Raw genomic sequence first — 22,280 nt, 5'->3', positions numbered from 1 at the left:
TGTTCCCTGGATCTTACCCTTATCAGGGAATTGTCCAAGGAAGGGATAACTAAAATTCACTTCCTTCGAAGGAATATCATCATTTCGGTCATTACCTTGGTAAAGACCCGGGGTGCCGTGTACCATCCATACGGCAGCGTCTGAACTGATAGTGACAGTTCTGTACCATAAACCTGAGGTACCCTTGGTGAGAAGGGTAAATTTTGACATGAAGGTAAGCATCCTTGATGTCCTGAGACATCATGTAGTCCCCTTCTTCCAGGTTCGCAATCACTGCTCTGAGTGACTCAATCTTGAATTTGAACCTCTGTACGTAAGTGTTCAAAGATTTTAGATTTAGAATCGGTCTCACCGAGCCGTCCGGCTTCGGTACCACAACAGTGTGGAATAATACCCCATTCCCTGTTGCAGGAGGGGTATCTTGATTATCACCTGCTGGGAATACAGCTTGTGAATGGCTTCCAAAACTGTCTCCCTGTCAGAAGGATTCATTGGTAAAGCCGACTTTAGGAAACGGCGAGGGGGAGACGTCTCGAATTCTAATTTGTACCCCTGAGATATCACCTGAAGGATCCAGGGGTCTACTTGCGAGTGAGCCCACTGCGCGCTGAAATTCATTGAGACGGGCCCCCCACCGTGCCTGATTCTGCTTGTAAAGCCCCAGCGTATACTGAGGGCTTGGCAGAGGCGGGAGAGGGTTTCTGTTCCTGGGAACTGGCTGATTTCTGCAGCCTTTTTCCTCTCCCTCTGTCACGGGGCAGAAATGAGGAACCTTTTGCCCGCTTGTCCACGAAAAGACTGCGCCTGATAATACGGCGTCTTCTCATGTTGAGAGGCGACCTGGGGTACAAACGTGGAATTCCCAGCTGTTGCCGTGGCCACCAGGTCTGAAAGACCGACCCCAAATAACTCCTCCCTTAATAAAGCAATACTTCCAAATGCCGTTTGGAATACGCATCACCTGACCACTGACGTGTCCATAACCCTCTACTGGTAGAAATGGACAACGCGCTTAGACTTGATGCCAGTCGGCAAATATTCCGCTGTGCATCACGCATATATAAAAATGCATCTTTTAAATGCTCTATAGGCAAAAATATACTGTCCCTATCTAGGGTATCAATATTTTCAGTCAGGGAATCCGACCACGCCAACCCAGCACTGCACATCCAGGCTGAGGCGATTGCTGGTCGCAGTATAACACCAGTATGTGTGTAAATACCTTTTAGGATACCCTCCTGCTTTCTATCAGCAGGATCCTTAAGGGCGGCCATCTCAGGCGAAGGTAGAGCCCTTACAAGCGTGTGAGCGCTTTATCCCCCCCTAGGGGGTGTTTCCCAACGCACCCTAACCTCTGGCGGGAAAGGATATAATGCCAATAACATTTTAGAAATTATCCGTTGTTATCGGGGGAAACCCACGCATCATCGCACACCTCATTTAATTTCTCAGATTCAGGAAAACTACAGGTAGTTTTTCCTCACCGAACATAATACCCCTTTTTTTTGGTGGTACTCGTATTATCAGAAATGTGTAAAACATTTTTCATTGCCTCAATCATGTAACGTGTGGCCCTACTGGAAGTCACATTCGTCTCTTCACCGTCGACACTGGAGTCAGTATCCGTGTCGGCGTCTATATCTGCCATCTGAGGTAACGGGCGCTTTAGAGCCCCTGACGGCCTATGAGACGTCTGGACAGGCACAAGCTGAGTAGCCGGCTGTCTCATGTCAACCACTGTCTTTTATACATATATATATATATATATATATATAATAAGAATTTACTCACCGGTAATTCTATTTCTCGTAGTCCGTAGTGGATGCTGGGAACTCCGTAAGGACCATGGGGAATAGCGGGCTCCGAAGGAGGCTGGGCACTCTAGAAAGATCTTAGACTACCTGGTGTGCACTGGCTCCTCCCACTATGACCCTCCTCCAAGCCTCAGTTAGGATACTGTGCCCGGACGAGCGTACACAATAAGGAAGGATTTTGAATCCCGGGTAAGACTCATACCAGCCACACCAATCACACCGTACAACTCGTGATATGAAACCCAGTTAACAGTATGAAACAACAGAGCCTCTCAACAGATGGCTCAACAATAACCCGATTTAGTTAACAGTAACTATGTACAAGTATTGCAGATAAACCGCACTTGGGATGGGCGCCCAGCATCCACTACGGACTACGAGAAATAGAATTACCGGTGAGTAAATTCTTATTTTCTCTGACGTCCTAGTGGATGCTGGGAACTCCGTAAGGACCATGGGGATTATACCAAAGCTCCCAAACGGGCGGGAGAGTGCGGATGACTCTGCAACACCGAATGAGAGAACTCCAGGTCCTCCTCAGCCAGGGTATCAAATTTATAGAATTTTGCAAATGTGTTTGCCCCTGACCAAGTAGCAGCTCGGCAAAGTTGTAAAGCCGAGACCCCTCGGGCAGCCGCCCAAGATGAGCCCACCTTCCTTGTGGAATGGGCATTGACAGATTTTGGCTGTGGCAGGCCTGCCACAGAATGTGCAAGCTGAATTGTATTACAAATCCAACGAGCAATAGTCTGCTTAGAAGCAAGAGCACCCAGCTTGTTGGGTGCATATAGGATAAACAGCGAGTCAGATTTTCTGACTCTAGCCGTTCTGGAAACATATATTTCAGTGCCCTGACAACGTCTAGCAACTTGGAGTCCTCTAAGTCCCTAGTAGCCGCAGGCACCACAATAGGCTGGTTCAGGTGAAACGCTAACACCACCTTTGGGAGAAACTGGGGACGAGTCCTCAATTCTGCCCTATCCATATGGAAAATCAGATAAGGGCTTTTACAGGACAAAGCCGCCAATTCTGATACTCGCCTGGCAGAAGCCAAGGCCAATAACATAACCACCTTCCACGTGAGATATTTCAGATCCACGGTTTTTAGTGGTTCAAACCAATGTGATTTTAAGAAACTCAACACCACGTTGAGATCCCAAGGTGCCACAGGGGGCACAAACGGGGGCTGAATATGCAGCCCTCCTTTAACAAATGTCTGAACTTCAGGTACTGAAGCTAGTTCTTTTTGAAAGAAAATCGACAGAGCCGAGATCTGTACCTTAATGGAGCCCAGTTTTAGGCCCATATTTACTCCTGCTTGCAGGAAATGCAGAAATCGACCTAGTTGAAATTCCTCCGTTGGGGCCTTTTCGGCCTCACACCATGCAACATACTTCCGCCATATGCGGTGATAATGAGTTGCTGTGACCTCTTTCCTGGCTTTAATAAGCGTAGGAATGACTTCCTCCGGAATGCCCTTTTCCTTCAGGATCCGGCGTTCAACCGCCATGCCGTCAAACGCAGCCGCGGTAAGTCTTGGAACAGACAGGGCCCCTGCTGTAGCAGGTCTTGTCTGAGCGGCAGAGACCACGGGTCCTCTGAGATCATCTCTTGAAGTTCCGGGTACCACGCTCTTCTTGGCCAATCCGGAACCACGAGAATTGTGTTTACTCCTCGCTTTCTTATTATTCTCAATACCTTTGGTATGAGAGGTAGAGGAGGGAACACATAAACTGACCGGTACACCCACGGTGTCACTAGAGCGTCCACAGCTATCGCCTGAGGGTCTCTTGACCTGGCGCAATACCTCTCTAGTTTTTTGTTTAGGCGGGACACCATCATGTCCACCTGTGGACGACCCCATTGATTTACAATCATTTGGAAGACTTCTGGATGAAGTCCCCACTCTCCCGGGTGGAGGTCGTGCCTGCTGAGAAAGTCTGCTTCCCAGTTGTCCACTCCCGGGATGAACACTGCTGACAGTGCTAGTACATGATTCTCCGCCCATCGGAGAATTCTTGTGGCTTCTGCCATTGCCATCCTGCTTCTTGTGCCGCCCTGTCGATTCACATGGGCGACTGCCGTGATGTTGTCTGACTGGATCAGCACCGGCTGGTGTAGGAGCAGGGATTTTGCTTGACTTAGGGCATTGTAAATGGCCCTTAGTTCCAGAATATTTATGTGAAGGGCAGTCTCCTGACTTGACCATAGTCCTTGGAAGTTTCTTCCCTTTGTGACTGCCCCCCAGCCTCGTAGGCTGGCATCCGTGGTCACCAGGACCCAGTCCTGTATGCCGAATCTGCGGCCCTCCAGAAGATGAGCACTCTGCAGCCACCACAGAAGAGACACCCTGGTTCTTGGGGACAGGATTATCAAGCGATGCATCTGAAGATGCGATCCGGACCACTTGTCCAACAGGTCCCACTGAAAAATTCTGGCATGGAACCTGCCGAATGGAATTGCTTCGTAAGAAGCTACCATCTTTCCCAGGACCCGCGTGCAGTGATGCACCGATACCTGTTTTGGTTTTGGGAGGTCTCTGACTAGAGAAGACAACTCCCTGGCTTTCTCCTCCGGGAGAAACACTTTTTTCTGGACTGTGTCCAGAATCATTCCCAGGAACATTAGACGTGTCGTGGGACCAGCTGTGACTTTGGGATATTCAGAATCCAGCCGTGCTGGCGCAGCACTTCCTGAGATAGTGCTACTCCCACTAACAACTGTTCCTTGGATCGTGCCTTTATTAGGAGATCGTCCAAGTATGGGATAATTAAAACTCCCTTTTTTCGAAGGAGTATCATCATTTCCGCCATAACCTTGGTAAATACCCTCGGTGCCGTGGAGAGTCCAAACGGCAGCATCTGGAATTGGTAATGGCAATCCTGTACCACAAATCTGAGGTACTCCTGGTGAGGATGGTAAATGCGGACATGCAGGTAAGCATCCTTGATGTCCAGGGATACCATGTAATCGCCCTCGTCCAGGCTTGCAATAACCGCCCTGAGCGATTCCATCTTGAACTTTAATTTTTTTTTATTTTTTTTTTGTATGTGTTCAAGGATTTCAAATTTAAAATGGGTCTCACCAAACTGTCCGGTTTCGGCACCACAAATAGTGTGGAATAGTAACCCCGGCCTTGTTGAAGTAGGGGTACCCTGATTATCACCTGCTGGGAATACAGCTTGTGAATCGCTGCTAGCACCGCCTCCCTGTCTGAGGGAGCAATCGGCAAGGCAGATTTTAGGAACCGGTGGGGTGGAGCCGCCTCGAATTCCAGCTTGTATCCCTGAGATACTATTTGAAGGATCCAGGGATCCACCTGTGAGCGAGCCCACTGATCGCTGAAATTCATGAGGCGGGCCCCCACCGTACCTGGCTCCGCCTGTGGAGCCCCACCGTCATGCGGCGGACTTGGAAGAGGAAGCGGGGGAGGACTTTTGTTCCTGGGAACCTGCTGTTTGCTGCAGCCTTTTTCCCCTACCTCTGCCTCTAGACAGAAAAGACCCTCCTTTTCCCCGCTTGTTTTTCTGGGTCCGAAAGGACTGAACCTGATAAAATGGCGCCTTCTTAGGCTGTGAGGGGACATGGGGTAAAAATGCTGACTTCCCAGACGTTGCTGTGGAAACTAGGTCGGAGAGACCATCCCCAAATAATTCCTCCCCTTTATAAGGCAAAACTTCCATGTGCCTTTTGGAATCTGCATCTCCAGTCCACTGGCGAGTCCATAAGCATCTCCTAGCAGAGATGGATCATGCACTTACTTTAGATGCCAGCCGGCAGATTTCCCTCTGTGCATCTCTCATGTATAAGACTGAGTCTTTGATATGGTCAATTGTTAGCAGAATCGTGTCTCTGTCTAATGTGTCAATATTTTCTGACAGTTTATCTGACCACGCAGTGGCAGCACTGCACATCCATGCTGACGCAATAGCTGGTCTAAGTATAATGCCTGAGTGTGTATATACAGACTTCAGGATCGCCTCCTGCTTTCTATCAGCAGGTTCCTTAAGGGCGGCCGTATCCTGGGACGGTAGTGCCACCTTTTTAGACAAACGTGTGAGCGCTTTATCCACCCTAGGGGGTGTTTCCCAACGTAACCTATCCTCTGGCGGGAAAGGGAACGCCATTAGTATCTTCTTAGGAATTACCAATTTCTTATCAGGGGAAGCCCACGCTTCTTCACACACTTCATTTAATTCATCTGACGGGGGAAAAACTACAGGTAGTTTTTTCTCCCCAAACATAATACCCTTTTTTGTGGTACCTGGATGTAAATCAGAAATATTTAACACCTCTTTCATTGCCTCAATCATGCAGTGAATGGCCTTAACGGGCATTAAATTTGACTCATCGTCGTCGACACTGGTGTCAGTATCCGTGTCGACATCTACTTGTGCCATCTGAGATAGCGGGCGTTTCAGAGCCCCTGATGACTTTTGAGACACCTGGACAGGCACGAGCTGAAGACTCGGCTGTCCCACAGTCGGCATGTCGTCAAATTTTTTATGTAAGGAGTCTATACGTGCACTCATTTCCTGCCATAAACTCATCCACTCAGGTGTCTGCCCCCCAGGGGGTGACATCCCTGCTAAAGGCATCTGCTCCCCCTCCACATCATTATCCTCCTCAAACATGTCGACACAGCCGTACCGACACACTCCACACACACAGGGAATGCTCAAACAGAGGACAGGACCCACAAAAAGCCCTTTGGGGGGACAGAGTAAGAGTATGCCAGCACACACCAGCGCGCTATATATATACAGGGACTAACTGAGTTATGTCCCTAATAGCTGCTTTTCAATAAAATATATATACTGCCAAATTTAATGCCCCCCCTCTCTTTTCCCTCTTACTGGTACTGTAGATTGCTGGGAAGAGCCAGGGAGCTTCCTTCCAGCAGGAGCTGTGAGGGAAAAATGGCGCCAGTGTGCTGAGGAGATAGGTTCCGCCCCTTTTTCGCGGCCTATTCGCCCGCTTTTTATGGAATTCTGGCAGGGGTATTTACCTCATATATAGCCCCTGGGGCTATATATTGAGGTATTTTAGCCAGCCAAGGTGTTTTTATTGCTGCCTCAGGGCGCCCCCCCCCCCCCCCAGAGCCCTGCACCCTCAGTGACCGGAGTGTGAAGTGTGTGAGAGGAGCAATGGCGCACAGCTGCAGTGCTGTGCGCTACCTTGGTGAAGACAGAGTCTTCATGCCGCCGATTTTCCGGACCATCTTCTTGCTTCTGGCTCTGTAAGGGGGACGGCGGCGCGGCTCCGGGACCGAACATCAAGGCTGGGCCTGCGGTCGATCCCTCTGGAGCTAATGGTGTCCAGTAGCCTAAGAAGCCCAATCCGGCTGCAAGCAGGCGAGTTCGCTTCTTCTCCCCTTAGTCCCTCGCTGCAGTGAGCCTGTTGCCAGCAGGTCTCACTGAAAATAAAAAAATCTAAGACTATTACTTTCTAAGAGCTCAGGAGAGCCCCTAGTGTGCATCCAACCTCGGCCGGGAACGAAATCTAACTGAGGCTTGGAGGAGGGTCATAGTGGGAGGAGCCAGTGCACACCAGGTAGTCTAAGATCTTTCTAGAGTGCCCAGCCTCCTTCGGAGCCCGCTATTCCCCATGGTCCTTACGGAGTTCCCAGCATCCACTAGGACGTCAGAGAAATATATATATATATATATATATATAAAACGAAATAGAGGAGATGGCGCCAAGGGAGTTATATCAACGCCCTACCTAAAAACGGACCCTTACAGTACTCTCCGGATAAATTACGTCAGATAACAAATACTAACATAAAAATTTTTCTCTAACGTCCTAAGTGGATGCTGGGGACTCCGTCAGGACCATGGGGATTAGCGGCTCCGCAGGAGACAGGGCACAAAAATAAAGCTTTAGGATCAGGTGGTGTGTACTGGCTCCTCCCCCTATGACCCTCCTCCAAGCCTCAGTTAGGTTTTTGTGCCCGTCCGAGCAGGGTGCAATCTAGGTGGCTCTCCTAAAGAGCTGCTTAGAAAAAGTTTTTAGGTTTCTTATTTTCAGTGAGTCCTGCTGGCAACAGGCTCACTGCATCGAGGGACTTAGGGGAGAGAAGTGAACTCACCTGCGTGCAGGATGGATTGGCTTCTTAGGCTACTGGACACCATTAGCTCCAGAGGGAGTCGGAACACAGGTCTCACCCTGGGGTTCGTCCCGGAGCCGTGCCGCCGACCCCCCTTGCAGATGCCGAAGATTGAAGAGGTCCAGAAACAGGCGGCAGAAGACTTTTCAGTCTTCATGAGGTAGCGCACAGCACTGCAGCTGTGCGCCATTGTTGTCAGCACACTTCACACAGCGGTCACTGAGGGTGCAGGGCGCTGAGGGGGGCGCCCTGGGCAGCAATGTATAATACCTTTTTTATGGCTAAAAATACATCACATATAGCCCTTGAGGCTATATGGATGTATTTAACCCCTGCCAGGTCTCAGAAAAACGGGAGAAGAAGCCCGCCGAAAAGGGGGCGGGGCCTATTCTCCTCAGCACACAGCGCCATTTTCCCTCACAGAAATGCTGGTGGGAAAGCTCCCAGGCTCTCCCCTGCACTGCACTACAGAAACAGGGTTAAAACAGAGAGGGGGGGCACTTATTTGGCGATATGTATATATATATTAAAATGCTATAAGGGAAAAACACTTATATAAAGGTTGTCCCTGTATAATTATAGCGTTTTTGGTGTGTGCTGGCAAACTCTCCCTCTGTCTCCCCAAAGGGCTAGTGGGGTCCTGTCCTCTATCAGAGCATTCCCTGTGTGTGTGCTGTGTGTCGGTACGTGTGTGTCGACATGTATGAGGACGATGTTGGTGAGGAGGCGGAGCAATTGCCTGAAATGGTGATGTCACTCTCTAGGGAGTCGACACCGGAATGGATGGCTTATTTAAGGAATTACGTGATAATGTCAACACGCTGCAAGGTCGGTTGACGACATGAGACGGCCGGCAAACAAATTAGTACCTGTCCAGGCGTCTCAAACACCGTCAGGGGCTGTAAAACGCTCATTTACCTCAGTCGGTCGACACAGACACGGACACTGACTCCAGTGTCGACGGTGAAGAAACAAACGTATTTTCCTTTAGGGCCACACGTTACATGTTAAGGGCAATGAAGGAGGTGTTACATATTTCTGATACTACAAGTACCACAAAGAAGGGTATTATGTGGGGTGTGAAAAAACTACCTGTAGTTTTTCCTGAATCAGATAAATTAAATGAAGTGTGTGATGATGAGTGGGTTTCCCCCGATAGAAAATTATTGGCGGTATACCTTTTCCCGCCAGAAAACACCCTTTAGGGTGGATAAGGCGCTCACACGCTTATCAAAACAAGTGGCGGTACCGTCTCCAGATAGGGCCGCCCTCAAGGAGCCAGCTGAGAGGCTGGAAAATATCCTAAAAAGGTATATACACACATACTGGTGTTATACTGCGACCAGCGATCGCCTCACCCTGGATGTGCAGCGCTGGGGTGGATTGGTCGGATTCCCTGACTGAAAATATTGATACCCTGACAGGGACAGTATTTTATTGACTATAGAGCATTTAAAAGATGCATTTCTATATATGCGAGATGCACAGAGGGATATTTGCACTCTGGCATCAAGAGTAAGTGCGATGTCCATATCTGCCAGAAGATGTTTATGGACACGACAGTGGTCAGGTGATGCAGATTCCAAACGGCACATGGAAGTATTGCCGTATAAAGGGGAGGAGTTATTTGGGGTCGGTCCATCGGACCTGGTGGCCACGGCAACAGCTGGAAAATCCATCTTTTTTACCCCAAGTCACATCTCAGCAGAAAAAGACACCGTCTTTTCAGCCTCAGTCCTTTCGTCCCCATAAGGGCAGGCGGGCAAAAGGCCAGTCATATCTGCCCAGGGATAGAGGAAAGGGAAGAAGTCTGCAGCAGGCAGCCCATTCCCAGGAACAGAGCCCTCCACCGCTTCTACTAAGTCCTCAGCATGACGCTGGGGCCGTACAAGCGGACTCAGGTGCGGTAGGGGGTCGTCTCAAGATTTTCAGCGCGTAGTGGGCTCACTCGCAAGTGGACCCCTGGATCCTACAAGTAGTATCCCAGGGGTACAGATTGGAAATTCGAGACGTCTCCCCCTCGCAGGCTCCTGATGTCTGTTTTACCAAGGTCTTCCTCCGACAGGGAGGCAGTATTGGAAACAATTCACAAGCTGTATTCCCAGCAGGTGATAATCAAAGTACCCCTCCTACAACAAGGAAAGGGGTATTATTCCACACTATATTGTGGTACTGAAGCCGGACGGCTCGGTGAGACCTATTCTAAATGGGAAATCTTTGAACACTTACATACAAAGGTTCAAATCAAGATGGAGTCACTCAGAGCAGTGATAGCGAACCAATAGGGTGTCCCTGGACATCAAGGATGCTTACCTCCATGTCCCAAAATTGCTCTTCTCACCAAGGGTACCTCAGGTTCGTGGTACGGAACTGTCACGATCAGTTTCAGACGCTGCCGTTTGGATTGTCCACGGCACCCCGGGTCTTTACCAAAGTAATGGCCGAAATGATGACTCTTCTTCAAAGAAAAGGCGTCTTAATTATCCCTTACTTGGACGATCTCCTGATAAGGGCAAGGTCCAGAGAACAGTTGGAAGTCGGAGTAGCACTATCTCAAGTAGTTCTACGACAGCACGGGTGGATTTTAAATATCAAAAATCGCAGCCGTTTCCGACGACACGTCTGCTGTTCCTAGGGATGGTTCTGGACACAGTCCAGAAAAAGGTGTTTCTCCCGGAGGAGAAAGCCAGGGAGTTATCCGAGCTAGTCAGGAACCTCCTAAAACCAGGAAAAGTGTCAGTGCATCATTGCACAAGAGTCCTGGAAAAAAAAAAAAAAAAAAATGGTGGCTTATTACGAAGCGATTCCATTCGGCAGATTCCACGCAAGAACTTTTCAGTGGGATCTGCTGGACAAATGGTCCGGATCGCATCTTCAGATGCATCAGCGGATAACCCTATCTCCAAGGACAAGGGTGTCTCTCCTGTGGTGGTTACAGGGTGCTCATCTTCTAGAGGGCCGCAGATTCGGCATTCAGGATTGGATGCTGGTGACCACGGAGGCCAGCCTGAGAGGCTGGGGAGCAGTCACACAGGGAAAAAATTTCCAGGGAGTGTGATCAAGTCTGGAGACTTTTCTCCACATAAATATACTGGAGCTAAGGGCAATTTACAATGCTCTAAGCTTAGCAAGACCTCTGCTTCAAGGTCAGCCGGTATTGATCCAGTGGGACAACATCACGGCAGTCGCCCACGTAAACAGACAGGGCGGCACAAGAAGCAGGAGGGCAATGGCAGAAACTGCAAGGATTTTTCGCTGGGCGGAAAATCATGTGATAGCACTGTCAGCAGTGTTCATTCCGGGAGTGGACAACTGGGAAGCAGACTTCCTCAGCACAACCTCCACCCGGGAGAGTGGGGACTTCATCGGGAAGTCTTCCACATGATTGTGAACCGTTGGGAAAGACCAAAGGTGGACATGATGGCGTCCCGCCTGAACAAAAAACTGGACAAGTATTGCGCCAGGTCAAAAGACCCTCAGGCAATAGCTGTGGACGTTCTGGTAACACCGTGGGTGTACCAGTCGGTGTATGTCTTAACTCCTCTGCTTCTCACACCCAAGGTATTGAGAATTATAAGACGTAGAGGAGTAAGAACTATACTCGTGGCTCCGGATTGGCCAAGAAGGACTTGGTACCCGGAACTTCAAGAGATGCTCACAGAGGACTCATGGCCTCTGCCGCTAAGAAGGGACTTGCTTCAGCAAGTACCATGTCTGTTCCAAGACTTACCGCGGCTGCGTTTGACGGCATGGCGGTTGAACGCCGGATCCTAAGGGAAAAAAGGCATTCCGGAAGAGGTCATTCCTACCCTGGTCAAAGCCAGGAAGGAGGTGACCGCACAACATTATCACCACATGTGGCGAAAATATGTTGCGTGTTGTGAGGCCAGGAAGGCCCCACGAAGAAATTTCAACTCGGTCGTTCCTGCATTTCCTGCAAACAGGAATGTCTATGGGCCTCAAATTGGGGTCCATTAAGGTTCAAATTTCGGCCCTGTCGATTTTCTTCCAGAAAGAATTGGCTTCAGTTCCTGAAGTCCAGAAGTTTGTCAAGGGAGTACTGCATATACAACCCCCTTTTATGCCTCCAGTGGCACTGTGGGATTTCAACGTAGTTCTGGGATTCCTCAAATCACATTGGTTTAAACCGCTCAAATCTGTGGATTTGAAATATCTCACAGGGAAAGTGACCATGCGGTTGGCCCTGGCCTCGGCCAGGCGAGTGTCAGAATTGGTGGCGTTGTCTCACAAAAGCCCATATCTGATTGTCCATTCGGACAGGGCAGAGCTGCGGACTCGTCCCCAGTTTCTCCCTAAGGTGGTGTCAGTGTTTCACCTGAATCAGCTTATTGTGGTACCTGCGGCTACTAGGGACTTGGAGGACTCCAAGTTGCTAGATGTTGTCAGGGCCCTGAAAATATAGTTTCCAGGACGACTGGAGTCAGGAAAACTGACTGGCTGTTATCCTGTATGCACCCAACAAACTGGGTGCTCTTGCTTCTAAGCAGACGATTGCTAGTTGGATGTGTAATACAATTCAGCTTGCACATTCTGTGGCAGGCCTGCCACAGCCAAAATATGTAAATGCCCATTTCACATGGAAGGTGGGCTCATCTTGGGCGGCTGCCCGAGGGCTCTCGGCTTTACAACTTTGCCGAGCTAATACTTGGTCAGGGTCACACCCTGACTGAGGAGGACCTGGAGTTCTCTCATTCGGTGCTGCAGAGTCATCCGCACTCTCCCGCCCGTTTGGGAGCTTTGGTATAATCCCCATGGTCCTGACGGAGTCCCCAGCATCCACTTAGGACGTTAGAGAAAATAAGAATTTACTTACCGATAATTCTATTTCTCGTAGTCCGTAGTGGATGCTGGGCGCCCATCCCAAGTGCGGATTGTCTGCAATGCTTGTACATAGTTATTGTTACAAAAAAATCGGGTTGTCATTGTTGTGAGCCGTCTGTTCAGAGGCTTCTACGTTTTATCATACTGTTAACTGGGTTCCGATCACAGGTTGTACAGTGTGATTGGTGTGGCTGGTATGAGTCTTACCCGGGATTCAAGATCCTTCCTTATTGTGTACGCTCGTCCGGGCACAGTATCCTAACTGAGGCTTGGAGGAGGGTCATAGGGGGAGGAGCCAGTACACACCACCTGATCCTAAAGCTTTATTTTTGTGCCCTGTCTCCTGCGGAGCCGCTAATCCCCATGGTCCTGACGGAGTCCCCAGCATCCACTACGGACTACGAGAAATAGAATTATCGGTAAGTAAATTCTTATTATTAAAACAACATATAAACCCGACACAAATGTTCATAAGTATACAGATTTGATACATTTACATTTGTCGCACAATTTGAACAATCAGTTTGTAGTTATGAGGAAAAAGCGTAGATATATCACTACAATTTCCTCCTTCTCCTTATTGTAGATTCGGAGGTAACATCAGATAATAGATAGATAAATAATCCAACGCGTTTCGTCTTGTTCCAAGACTTCATCAGGGGTAAAATCTCTTCATTTCAGAACATATTATCAGCACATAAAAGGTCATTCAAAGATGTATGAACAACGTTTCAATATTTCAATGGGACTTGATTGATACAGCGAGGACCATACCTCATATATCATCAGCTTGAGTCTGACATTCAGATATTCGAATATGGGGAAGATTCATATGTGTATAGAATCTAACTGGTTCACTATATATATACTAGCAGAAGAATGGGCAGCACTCCATGGCATGGATTATAGATAATGAAAACAGCTACATCAGCTACTTCAAAGCTTCAGATGCCTTTACTTAGCACCTTTTGTCAGGCACCTGAAACGTTGAACTAAACTGATGTAGCTGTTTTCATGATTTATAATTCGTGGAGTGCTGCCCGTTCTTCTGCTAGTCTGTGTGGTTCCATATATCTATCTATCTATCTATCTATCTATCTATCTATCTATCTATCTATCTATCTATCTATCTCACTCTCTCTATACACACATGTAAGTGTGTGTGTGTGTGTGTGTGTGTGCGCACACACACACACACACACACACACACACACACACACACACACACACACAAATAAAAATTAAAATCATATAGAATCAGAGGGGGGCCCCAGGATTTATTTTGCCAGCCCTGTTGAGAGGTTAGGACATATCGGCTAATCACACCGTATGTGCGATGACTCCCTGCCCAAGTAACTGCACACAACCCCGTGTAAAATATTGATTATCCCAGAGGTGAATCTCAACTAGCACCGGGACGTGCTCCTCCCTCTTACCGGAGCTTCTGGGAAGCGGCACCTAGCAGCGGCTGTTACAGGACGAGTCTCCGGTATCCTAGCAACTCATGACGCGCTGCTCTGGGAGGGGAAACGGACACACCAACACAAAATGGGCGGGGCCCGCACGGTAGTTGCAGAAGCCAATGAGGGTCTGTGTTCTTGGTCAGCTGATAAGTGATGAATGCAACTTTCTGAGAGAGAGAGAGGGGCTGCTCTCTTCCGGTCTGTGCTGCTGTATGAGACATATCCCTGCGCGGGATCCGGGGTCACTGTGACTAGTAGCGGGATGTATGTGAGCGGGGCTGTGGTGTCTCTGTGAGCGCTGTACTCTCTGCACAGCCAACCGCATCCATTATGGTAGAATTACCTGCACTCTGCTTCTAGAGCTGACGCCCTCGTCTTATTGGCTGGTGGGAGCCCTATACAGAGGGCAGGGCGCTGATTGGTTGTTGCGGTGTCCAGTCTCCAAGTAGCAGCCGCAAATGCTGCTTCCGGTACCTGAAGGCTATCGCTACGGTCTGTGCCGCCGCCATGAGCTCTTTCCAGGGCCGCATGAGAGAGTATCCCGCTATGTCCATAGACAAGTTCGACAGGGAGAACCTCTCCGCTAAGGCGTACTTCCTGTCCCACTGCCACAAGGGTGAGTGTAAGCCGCCCACAGGTAACTTCTGATCAGGCCTGCCCTCGGGTCCTCTTTACATTACAGGTCAGCTCTTCCTCATTGATGGTGCCGTTGCCGGTACGGTAGATGCTAGAATCAACTGGGCTAAGGGACCTTTTCCGTCTGGGGGAGGAGTCACAACACAAGGGGGAGGAGCAAGGCCAGCGGGATGGTTCCTCTACTATCCACGCCACCAACTATTACCTTTAGTAATCAGAGCGAAGCGAGCCCGCGAGGGTACTTTTCGGGGTACCCTGTTTGCCCGTAGCTCCTTCCCCTGGTGACGTGTCTCCTCCCCTAGATACGTCAGAAGGTCCCTTCTCCCACTCCGAAATAGAATCAACCTTGCCGGTACTCGTCTTGCGGTAGCCTCTCGTTACCCTTCGTGGAGAGGACCTTTCCCATAATGCAGTAGGTCCACGTTAACTATTTGGAATAGTAACCTATGGTGAGCGCAGCGGATCGAGAAGTTGACAGGCTATGCTCTGTGTATGGGGCAGGAGTCAGAGCAGCAGCATGTTCTCTTCCTGGGGCTGACAGACCCCTACATGGGGCTGGCCAGTAAGATGAGTGTGTGGGCATGGCGCCATTGATAGAGGAAATCCAGTGGTTCTTCGCCATCAATTGCTGACAGACAGAGCTGACTCTAATGTTGGCCATACATTACTACAGCTCGATTTAGCACCGTACAATCTATCGTACCTCTGCAATTGCGGGGGGCCGGGATAGGCTGATCATGTATGCAGCACGTATGATCAGCTGATGCAACCCGTGTTGCATTGCATCGTATTCGCACCTATTAACATACACGATGTGCATGCAATGGGTCGAATTATAGGTCGATTTCGTGTATTCATACACGATATCGACCTAGTGTATGGCCAGCATAAGTTGATGCCGTAGGCCAGAGCCGGGCATAGGCAAACTAGGCAATTGCCTAGGGCATTTGATATGCCATGGGGCATCATCAGCTTCTGCTGATTAAAATGATATGCGGCATGCCTATATTCTGTATGTAGCATTTCATATGCAGATACAGCCACAGTCTCACACAGTATATAGGCATGCTGCAAATCAGTTTAATCAGCAGAAGCTGCTTGTGCATTCTAGCCACGTAGCAATGCAAATAAGATGCATTTCCATTAAAAAAAAGGTGCCCAACGTTAGCATTGATGCAAGATTTGTGAGGACACATCTGTATCCAAGCAGAAGCAGAGGTCACAGTGTTAGTGGCAGTGTGAGTGCTGTGTGCATGTGAGTGGGTTGTTTGTGCAGTAGTGTTCAGCATATGTGTAAGGAGCATTATGTGTGTTATGTAAAAATGCATTAATAATGTGCAACATGTGTAAAGGGCCACTATGTGTGTCATTATGTGTATAGGGGCACTAATAATGTGCAGCAAATGTGTAGTGGACACTGTGTGTCATTATGTGTATAAGAGCATTAATAATGTGCGGCATATGTGTAAGGTACATTATGTGTAAAAGGGCATTAATAAAGGTTGTCATAATGTGTAAGGTAAATTATGTTTATAAGGACATTAATGTGTCTCATGTGTAAGGGGCATTACTGTGTGGAATTGTGTATAAATGCATTACTAATGTGTGGCATTATGTGTATAAGGTGCTCTACTATGTGGCGTTGCATATAGAAAGGGCACTACTGTGTCGTCTAATGTGAATAAAGAGCAATAAGGTGCGGTGTAATGTGAATAAGGAGCAATTCAGTGTGATATAATGTGAATAAGGGGCTCTACTGTGAGGCGTACCGGTAAATCCTTTTCTCTTCATCCTCTACGGACTCTGGGGACACTTCAAGAACCATGGGGTATAGACGGGATCCACAGGAGACATGGGCACTTTAAGACTTTCAAAGGGGTGTGAACTGGCTCATCCCTCTATGCCCCTCCTCCAGACTCCAGTTATAGGAACTGTGCCCAGGGAGACGGACATTTTGAGGAAAAGGATATATTTTTAAACAAAGGTGAGATACGTACCAGCTCGCACCTCAAGCACGCCGTGCAACATGGCATTCAACAACGCAAGTCAACGGCATGAACAACATCAGCAACAGGCTGACCATAAACGTAACACAACATGTGTGTAACCATAACTAATAACTGCAGATACAGTACGCACTGGGACGGGCGCCCAGCATCCTCTACGGACTAAGAGAAAAGGATTTACCGGTAGGTATTAAAATCCTATTTTCTCATACGTCCTAGGGGATGCTGGGGACACTTCAAGAACCATGGGGTTTATACCAAAGCTCTAGAACGGTCGGGAGAGTGCGGATGACTCTGCAGCTACGATTGACCAAACATGAGGTCCTCATCAGCCAGGGTATCAAACTTGTAGAACTTCGCAAAGGTGTTTGAACCCGACTAAGTAGCCGCTCAGCAAAGTTGTAAAGCCGAGACCCCTCGGGCAGCTGCCCAGGATGACCCCACCTTTCTGGTAGAATGGGCCTTCACTGACTTCGGTAACGGCAATCCAGCCGTAGAATGAGCCTGCTGAATAGTATGACAGATCCAGCACGCAATAGTCTGCTTGGAAGCAGGAGCCCCAATTTTATTGTGTGCATACAGGACAAACGGAGCCTCTGTTTTCCTAAACTGAGCCGTTCTGGTGACATAAATTTTCAAAGCTCTTACTACATCGAGAAGCTTCGATTCCAACAAGGCGTCAGTAGCCACTGGCACCACCATAGGCTGGTTCAAGTGGAACGATGAAACCACTTTCGGCAGAAACTGCTGACGAGTCCTCAATTCTGCTCTATCCTCATGGAAGATCAAATAACGGCTCTTGTGAGACAAGGCCGCCAATTCAGACACCCACCTTGCGGATGCAAATGCCAACAGTATGACCACTTTCCAAGTAAAGAATTTCAACTCTGCCTCCTGTAAAGGCTCAAACCAATGAGATTGAAGGAACTGCGACACCACGTTAAGATCCCATGGTGCCACAGGGGGCACAAAGGGAGGTTGGATGTGCGATACGCCTTTCACGAAGGTCTGAACTTCTGGAAAGGAGGCCAATTGTTTTTGGAAGAAAACCGATAAAGCCGAAATTTGAACTTTAATTGAGCCCAACTTTAGGCCCGCATCCACACCGGCTTGTAGAAAATGGAGAAAACGTCCTAACTGAAATTCTTCTGTAGGAGCTTTCTTGGATTCACACCAAGACACGTATTTTCTCCAAATACGGTGGTAATGTTTTGACGTTACTCCTTTCCTGGCCTGAGTAAGAGTAGGGATGACTTCCTTGGGAATACCTTTTCGGGCTAGGATCCGGCGTTCAACCTCCAAGCCGTCAAACGAAGTCGCGGTAAGTCTTGGAACACGCACGGCCCCTGCCGTAATAGATCCTCCCTCAGAGGAAGAGGCCAGGGATCTCCTGTGAGTAATTCCTGAAGATCTGGATACCAAGCCCTCCTTGGCCAATCTGGAACAATGAGGATCGCTTGAACCTTTGTTGTTCTTCTTATTAGCTTTATCACTTTTGGAATGAGTGGAAGCGGAGAAAACACGTACACCGACCGAAATACCCACGGTGTCACTAGGGCGTCCACCGCTATTGCTTGAGGGTCTCTCGACCTGGAACAATATCTCTGAAGTTTCTGGTTGACGCCATCATGTCTATTTGAGGCATTCCCCAAAGAGCTGTCACTTTTGCAAAGACCTCTTGATGAAGACCCCACTCTCCTGGATGGAGATCGTGTCTGCTGAGGAAGTCTGCTTCCCAGTTGTCCACTCCTGGAATAAAGATCGCTGACAGAACGGTTGCATGCCTTTCCGCCCAACGGAGCACCTTTGTGGCCTCTGCCATTGCCGCTCTGCTCTTTGTTCCGCTCTGGCGGTTTATGTACGCTACTGCTGTTATGTTGTCCGACTGAATTAAGACGGGCCGATAACGAAGAAAATGTTCCGCTTGCAGAAGGCCGTTGGGAATGGCCCTTAACTCCAGCACGTTTATGTGTAGACAAATTTCCTGGCTTGACCATTTTTCCTGGAAGCTTTCCCCCTGCGTGACTGCTCCCCAGCCTCGGAGACTCGCATCCGTGGTCACTACGATCCAGTCCTGGACCCCGAAACTGCATCCCTCTAGGAGCTGAGAGCTGTGTAATAATAATAATAATAATAATAATTTTATTTATATAGTGCTCTTTCTCCAATAGGACTCAAGGCGCTTAACAGATACATAGCATAATATAGTACAGAAAATAATGAAGTACATTTTCATAAAATACAGAAGCATGAAGATACTAAAGGGGACATTATGGAAATGCTTGAGTAAACATAAAAGTCTTGAGTGTAGCCACCACAGGAGTGAGATTCTGTTCTTGGAGGACAGGGTTATCCTTCGGTGCATGTGCAGATGGTACCCGGACCATTTGTCCAACAGGTCCCACTGAAACACTCTGCCATGGAATCTGCCAAACTGAATTTCCAGAGCCTTTTCCACTGGAAGAGAAACGCTCTGTAATTCTGTGTCCAGAATCATTCCCAAAAACGACAGCAGTCCCGTCGGTACCAACTGCGATTTTGGCAAGTTTAGGAGCCAACCATGTTGCTGCAGAATTGTCAGGGTTAGCGTAATGTTCTGCAGTAATTGGTCCCTGGATCTCGCCTTTATCAGGAGATCGTCCAAGTACGGGATAATTGTGACTCCTTGTTTTGCTTTTCACCCACTGCCTCTTCCATAGCGTCACCCACTGCCTCTTTCCAGCCTCTCCCATTGCCTTTCACCCACTGCCTCTTAAATAGCGTCACCCACTGCCTCTTTCCAGCCTCTCCCATTGCCTTTCACCCACTGTCTCTTAAATAGCGTCACCCACTGCCTCTTTCCAGCCTCTCCCATTGCCTTTCACCCACTGCCTCTTTCCAGCCTCACCCATTGGCTGTCACCCACTGCCTCTGCCATAATATCCCCCAGTGCCTGTCACCCCTGCCTCTCCTCAGCGTCACCCAAATGGGAACATGTAAGTCGGCATCCGTTATGTCTACCAACACCATAAAATCCCCCTCCTCCAGACTGGAGATCACAGCCCGGAGAAATTCCATCTTGAATTTGTTTGTTTTTGTATTTTTTAGGTAGAAATTGAGGGATTTGAGGTTCAGGATTGGTCTGACTGAACCATCTGGCTTTGGAACCACAAACGGGCTCGAATAAAAGCCTTGTCCCTGTTGCGACGGGGGAACCCTGACAATGATCTGATCGTGACACAATTTTTGTATTGCGGCGCATACCACTTCCCTGTCTGGAAGAGAAGCTGGTAAGGCTGATTTGAAAAATCGGTGAGGGGGGGGGGGGGGGGGGGGGGGGACATCTTGAAACTCCAGTTTGTACCCTTGGCACACTATTTCTAAAACCCATGGGTCTAGGCCCAAACGAGCCCAGAACTGACTGAAGAGCCTGAGACGTGCCCCCACCGGTGCGGACTCCCGCAGAGGAGCCCCAGCGTCATGCAGTGGCCTTGGCAGAAGCCGGGTAGGACTTCTGCTCCTGGGAACTGGCCACGGCTGGTGATCTCTTACCCTTTCCCTTTCCTCTAGTAGCAAGGAAGGAAGACCCTCGGCCTTTTCTGTATTTATAGGGCCGAAAGGACTGCATCTGATACTGGTGTGCTTTCTTTTCTGGTACAGACACATAAGGTAAAAAGGATGACTTACCCGCGGTAGCCGTAGATACCAACTCAGCGAGGCAGTCACCAAACAATACACCACCTTTATACGGTAGAGACTCCATAGCTTTTTGGAGTCAGCATCAGCATTCCATTGATGAATCCACAATGCTCTCCTAGCTGAGACTGCCTTGGCATTGGCCCGTGAACCCAAGAGGCCAATATCTCTCGCAGCTTCTTTTAGGTAGAGTGCAGCGTCCCTGATATGACCTAGCTTCAGGAGAATGTTATCCCTATCCAGGGTATCCAATTCAGATGACAGGTTATCTGCCCATTTTTCGATAGCACTACTCACCCACGCAGATGCAATGGCTGGTCTGAGTAGCGTACCCGTGGAGATATAAATGGATTTCAATGTACTTTCCTGCCTACGATCCGCAGGATCCTTTAGGGCTGCCGTGTCAGGGGATGGAAGAGCCACCTTTTTGGACAGCCGTGATAAAGCTTTGTCCACAATGGGGGGTGACTCCCAAATTCCCTATCCCCAGAGGGAAACTGATACGCCACTACAATTCTTTTGGGAATCTGAAAATTTCTGTTGGGATTTTCCCAAACATTTTCACAAAGCGCGTTCAGTTCATGAGAGGGAGGAAATGTTTACCTCAGGTTTCTTCCCTTTATACATACAGACCCTAGTATCAGGAACAGTAGGGTCCTCAGTGATATGTAATACATCTTTTAAAGCCACAATCATGTACTGAATGCTCTTTGCCAGTTTTGGATCTAATCTGGCATCACTATAGTCGACACTTGAGTCAGTGTCCGTATCCGTGTCTGCCAGCTGGGCAAATGAACGTTTTTGTGACCCCGAAGGGGTCTGGACTTGAAACAACACATCCTCTACGGATTTGTTCCAAGCCTGGTTCTGAGATTCAGATTTATCCAATCTTTTATTAATCAGAGCCACATTTGCATTCAAAGCACTCAAAACATTCACCGAATCCGGTGTCGGCAGTGCCAACAGGGTCGCTCCCACAGCCTTTTGTGTCCCCAACACAGTCTCCTCCTGGGAGGAGCACTCCGCCTCAGACATGCCGACACACGTGCACCCACCACACGCAGATACTCTGGGCCTATAGGAGACAGACCTACAGCAAAGCCTGTCAGAGTGACACAGAGGGAGATACAGCCAGCTCACAGCCCAGCGCCCAAAACACGGTCTGAACACTACAGATAGTGTCCCAGACCTGCAGCACTTTTATAATCTAGTGTAATGCACCAAAATCGCTGTGCTCCACCCGTTTTTCACCCTGTTACTTGTTACATCAGTGTGAGGAAGGACCAGCGTCTCTGCAGCCATGTGAAGAGAAATGGCGCCGGGCTGTGTGCTGTGAGGGTTAAGCCCCACCCCCTTAATGGCGCGCTTCAGACCCACTTATTTTTAAACTTTTTGCCACTGGCGGGGGTCCGGACCGTGGCCAGGCACCCTGTCCACTGTTGCCAGTCAGAAATATGAGGTTTATGTGCTGCCCAGGGCGCCCCCGCGCCCTGCACCCTGCGGTGCTATTGTGTGTGGGAGCATGGCGCGCAGCGCGGCCGCTGTGCGGTACCTCAAAGCCGTCACTAAAGTCTTCTGATCTTCTTCTACACACTTGTCTTCTGGCTCTGCAAGGGGGTCGACGGCGGGCTCTGGGAATGAACCCCTAGTGTTCCAAACCCTCAGGAGCTAATGGTGTCCTGTAGCCGCAGAAGCAGGGAGCCTATTGCCAGCAGTGCTCCCTGAAAATAAAAAA

At 48.9% G+C, this 22,280-nt stretch overlaps 2 protein-coding genes across 6 annotated transcripts in view; one reads left to right on the top strand and one right to left on the bottom strand.

Annotated features, from left to right (window-relative positions):
• MEIG1 (meiosis/spermiogenesis associated 1) overlaps nt 1–14,373 on the bottom strand; it is a 114,306-nt gene extending 99,933 nt beyond the window's left edge. Inside the window, exon 1 of one of the 4 annotated variants that reach the window (XM_063926926.1) lies at nt 14,202–14,373. The gene's annotated coding sequence lies outside the window, so the exon portion shown is untranslated. The remainder of the gene's footprint in view (nt 1–14,201) is intronic. The other 3 variants (XM_063926923.1, XM_063926925.1, XM_063926924.1) reach the window with 3 other exon arrangements.
• Nucleotides 1–22,280, top strand: part of DCLRE1C (DNA cross-link repair 1C) — a 221,405-nt gene that overhangs the window by 122,311 nt on the left and 76,814 nt on the right. The window contains exon 1 of one of the 2 annotated variants that reach the window (XM_063926919.1): nt 14,704–14,844. The exons of the other annotated variant lie outside the window; for it this stretch is intronic. Coding sequence (XP_063782989.1) covers nt 14,736–14,844 — 109 coding nt within the window. The 5' untranslated portion in view covers nt 14,704–14,735. Of the gene's footprint in view, nt 1–14,703; nt 14,845–22,280 lie in introns of those variants that run through there. 2 annotated transcript variants of the gene reach the window in all.

The sequence above is a fragment of the Pseudophryne corroboree genome, chromosome 6, assembly GCF_028390025.1.
Source record: "Pseudophryne corroboree isolate aPseCor3 chromosome 6, aPseCor3.hap2, whole genome shotgun sequence".
Lineage (NCBI taxonomy): Eukaryota > Metazoa > Chordata > Amphibia > Anura > Myobatrachidae > Pseudophryne > Pseudophryne corroboree.
Note: the sequence above shows the minus strand (reverse complement) of the source record. Positions and strands in the feature narration are given on the sequence as shown.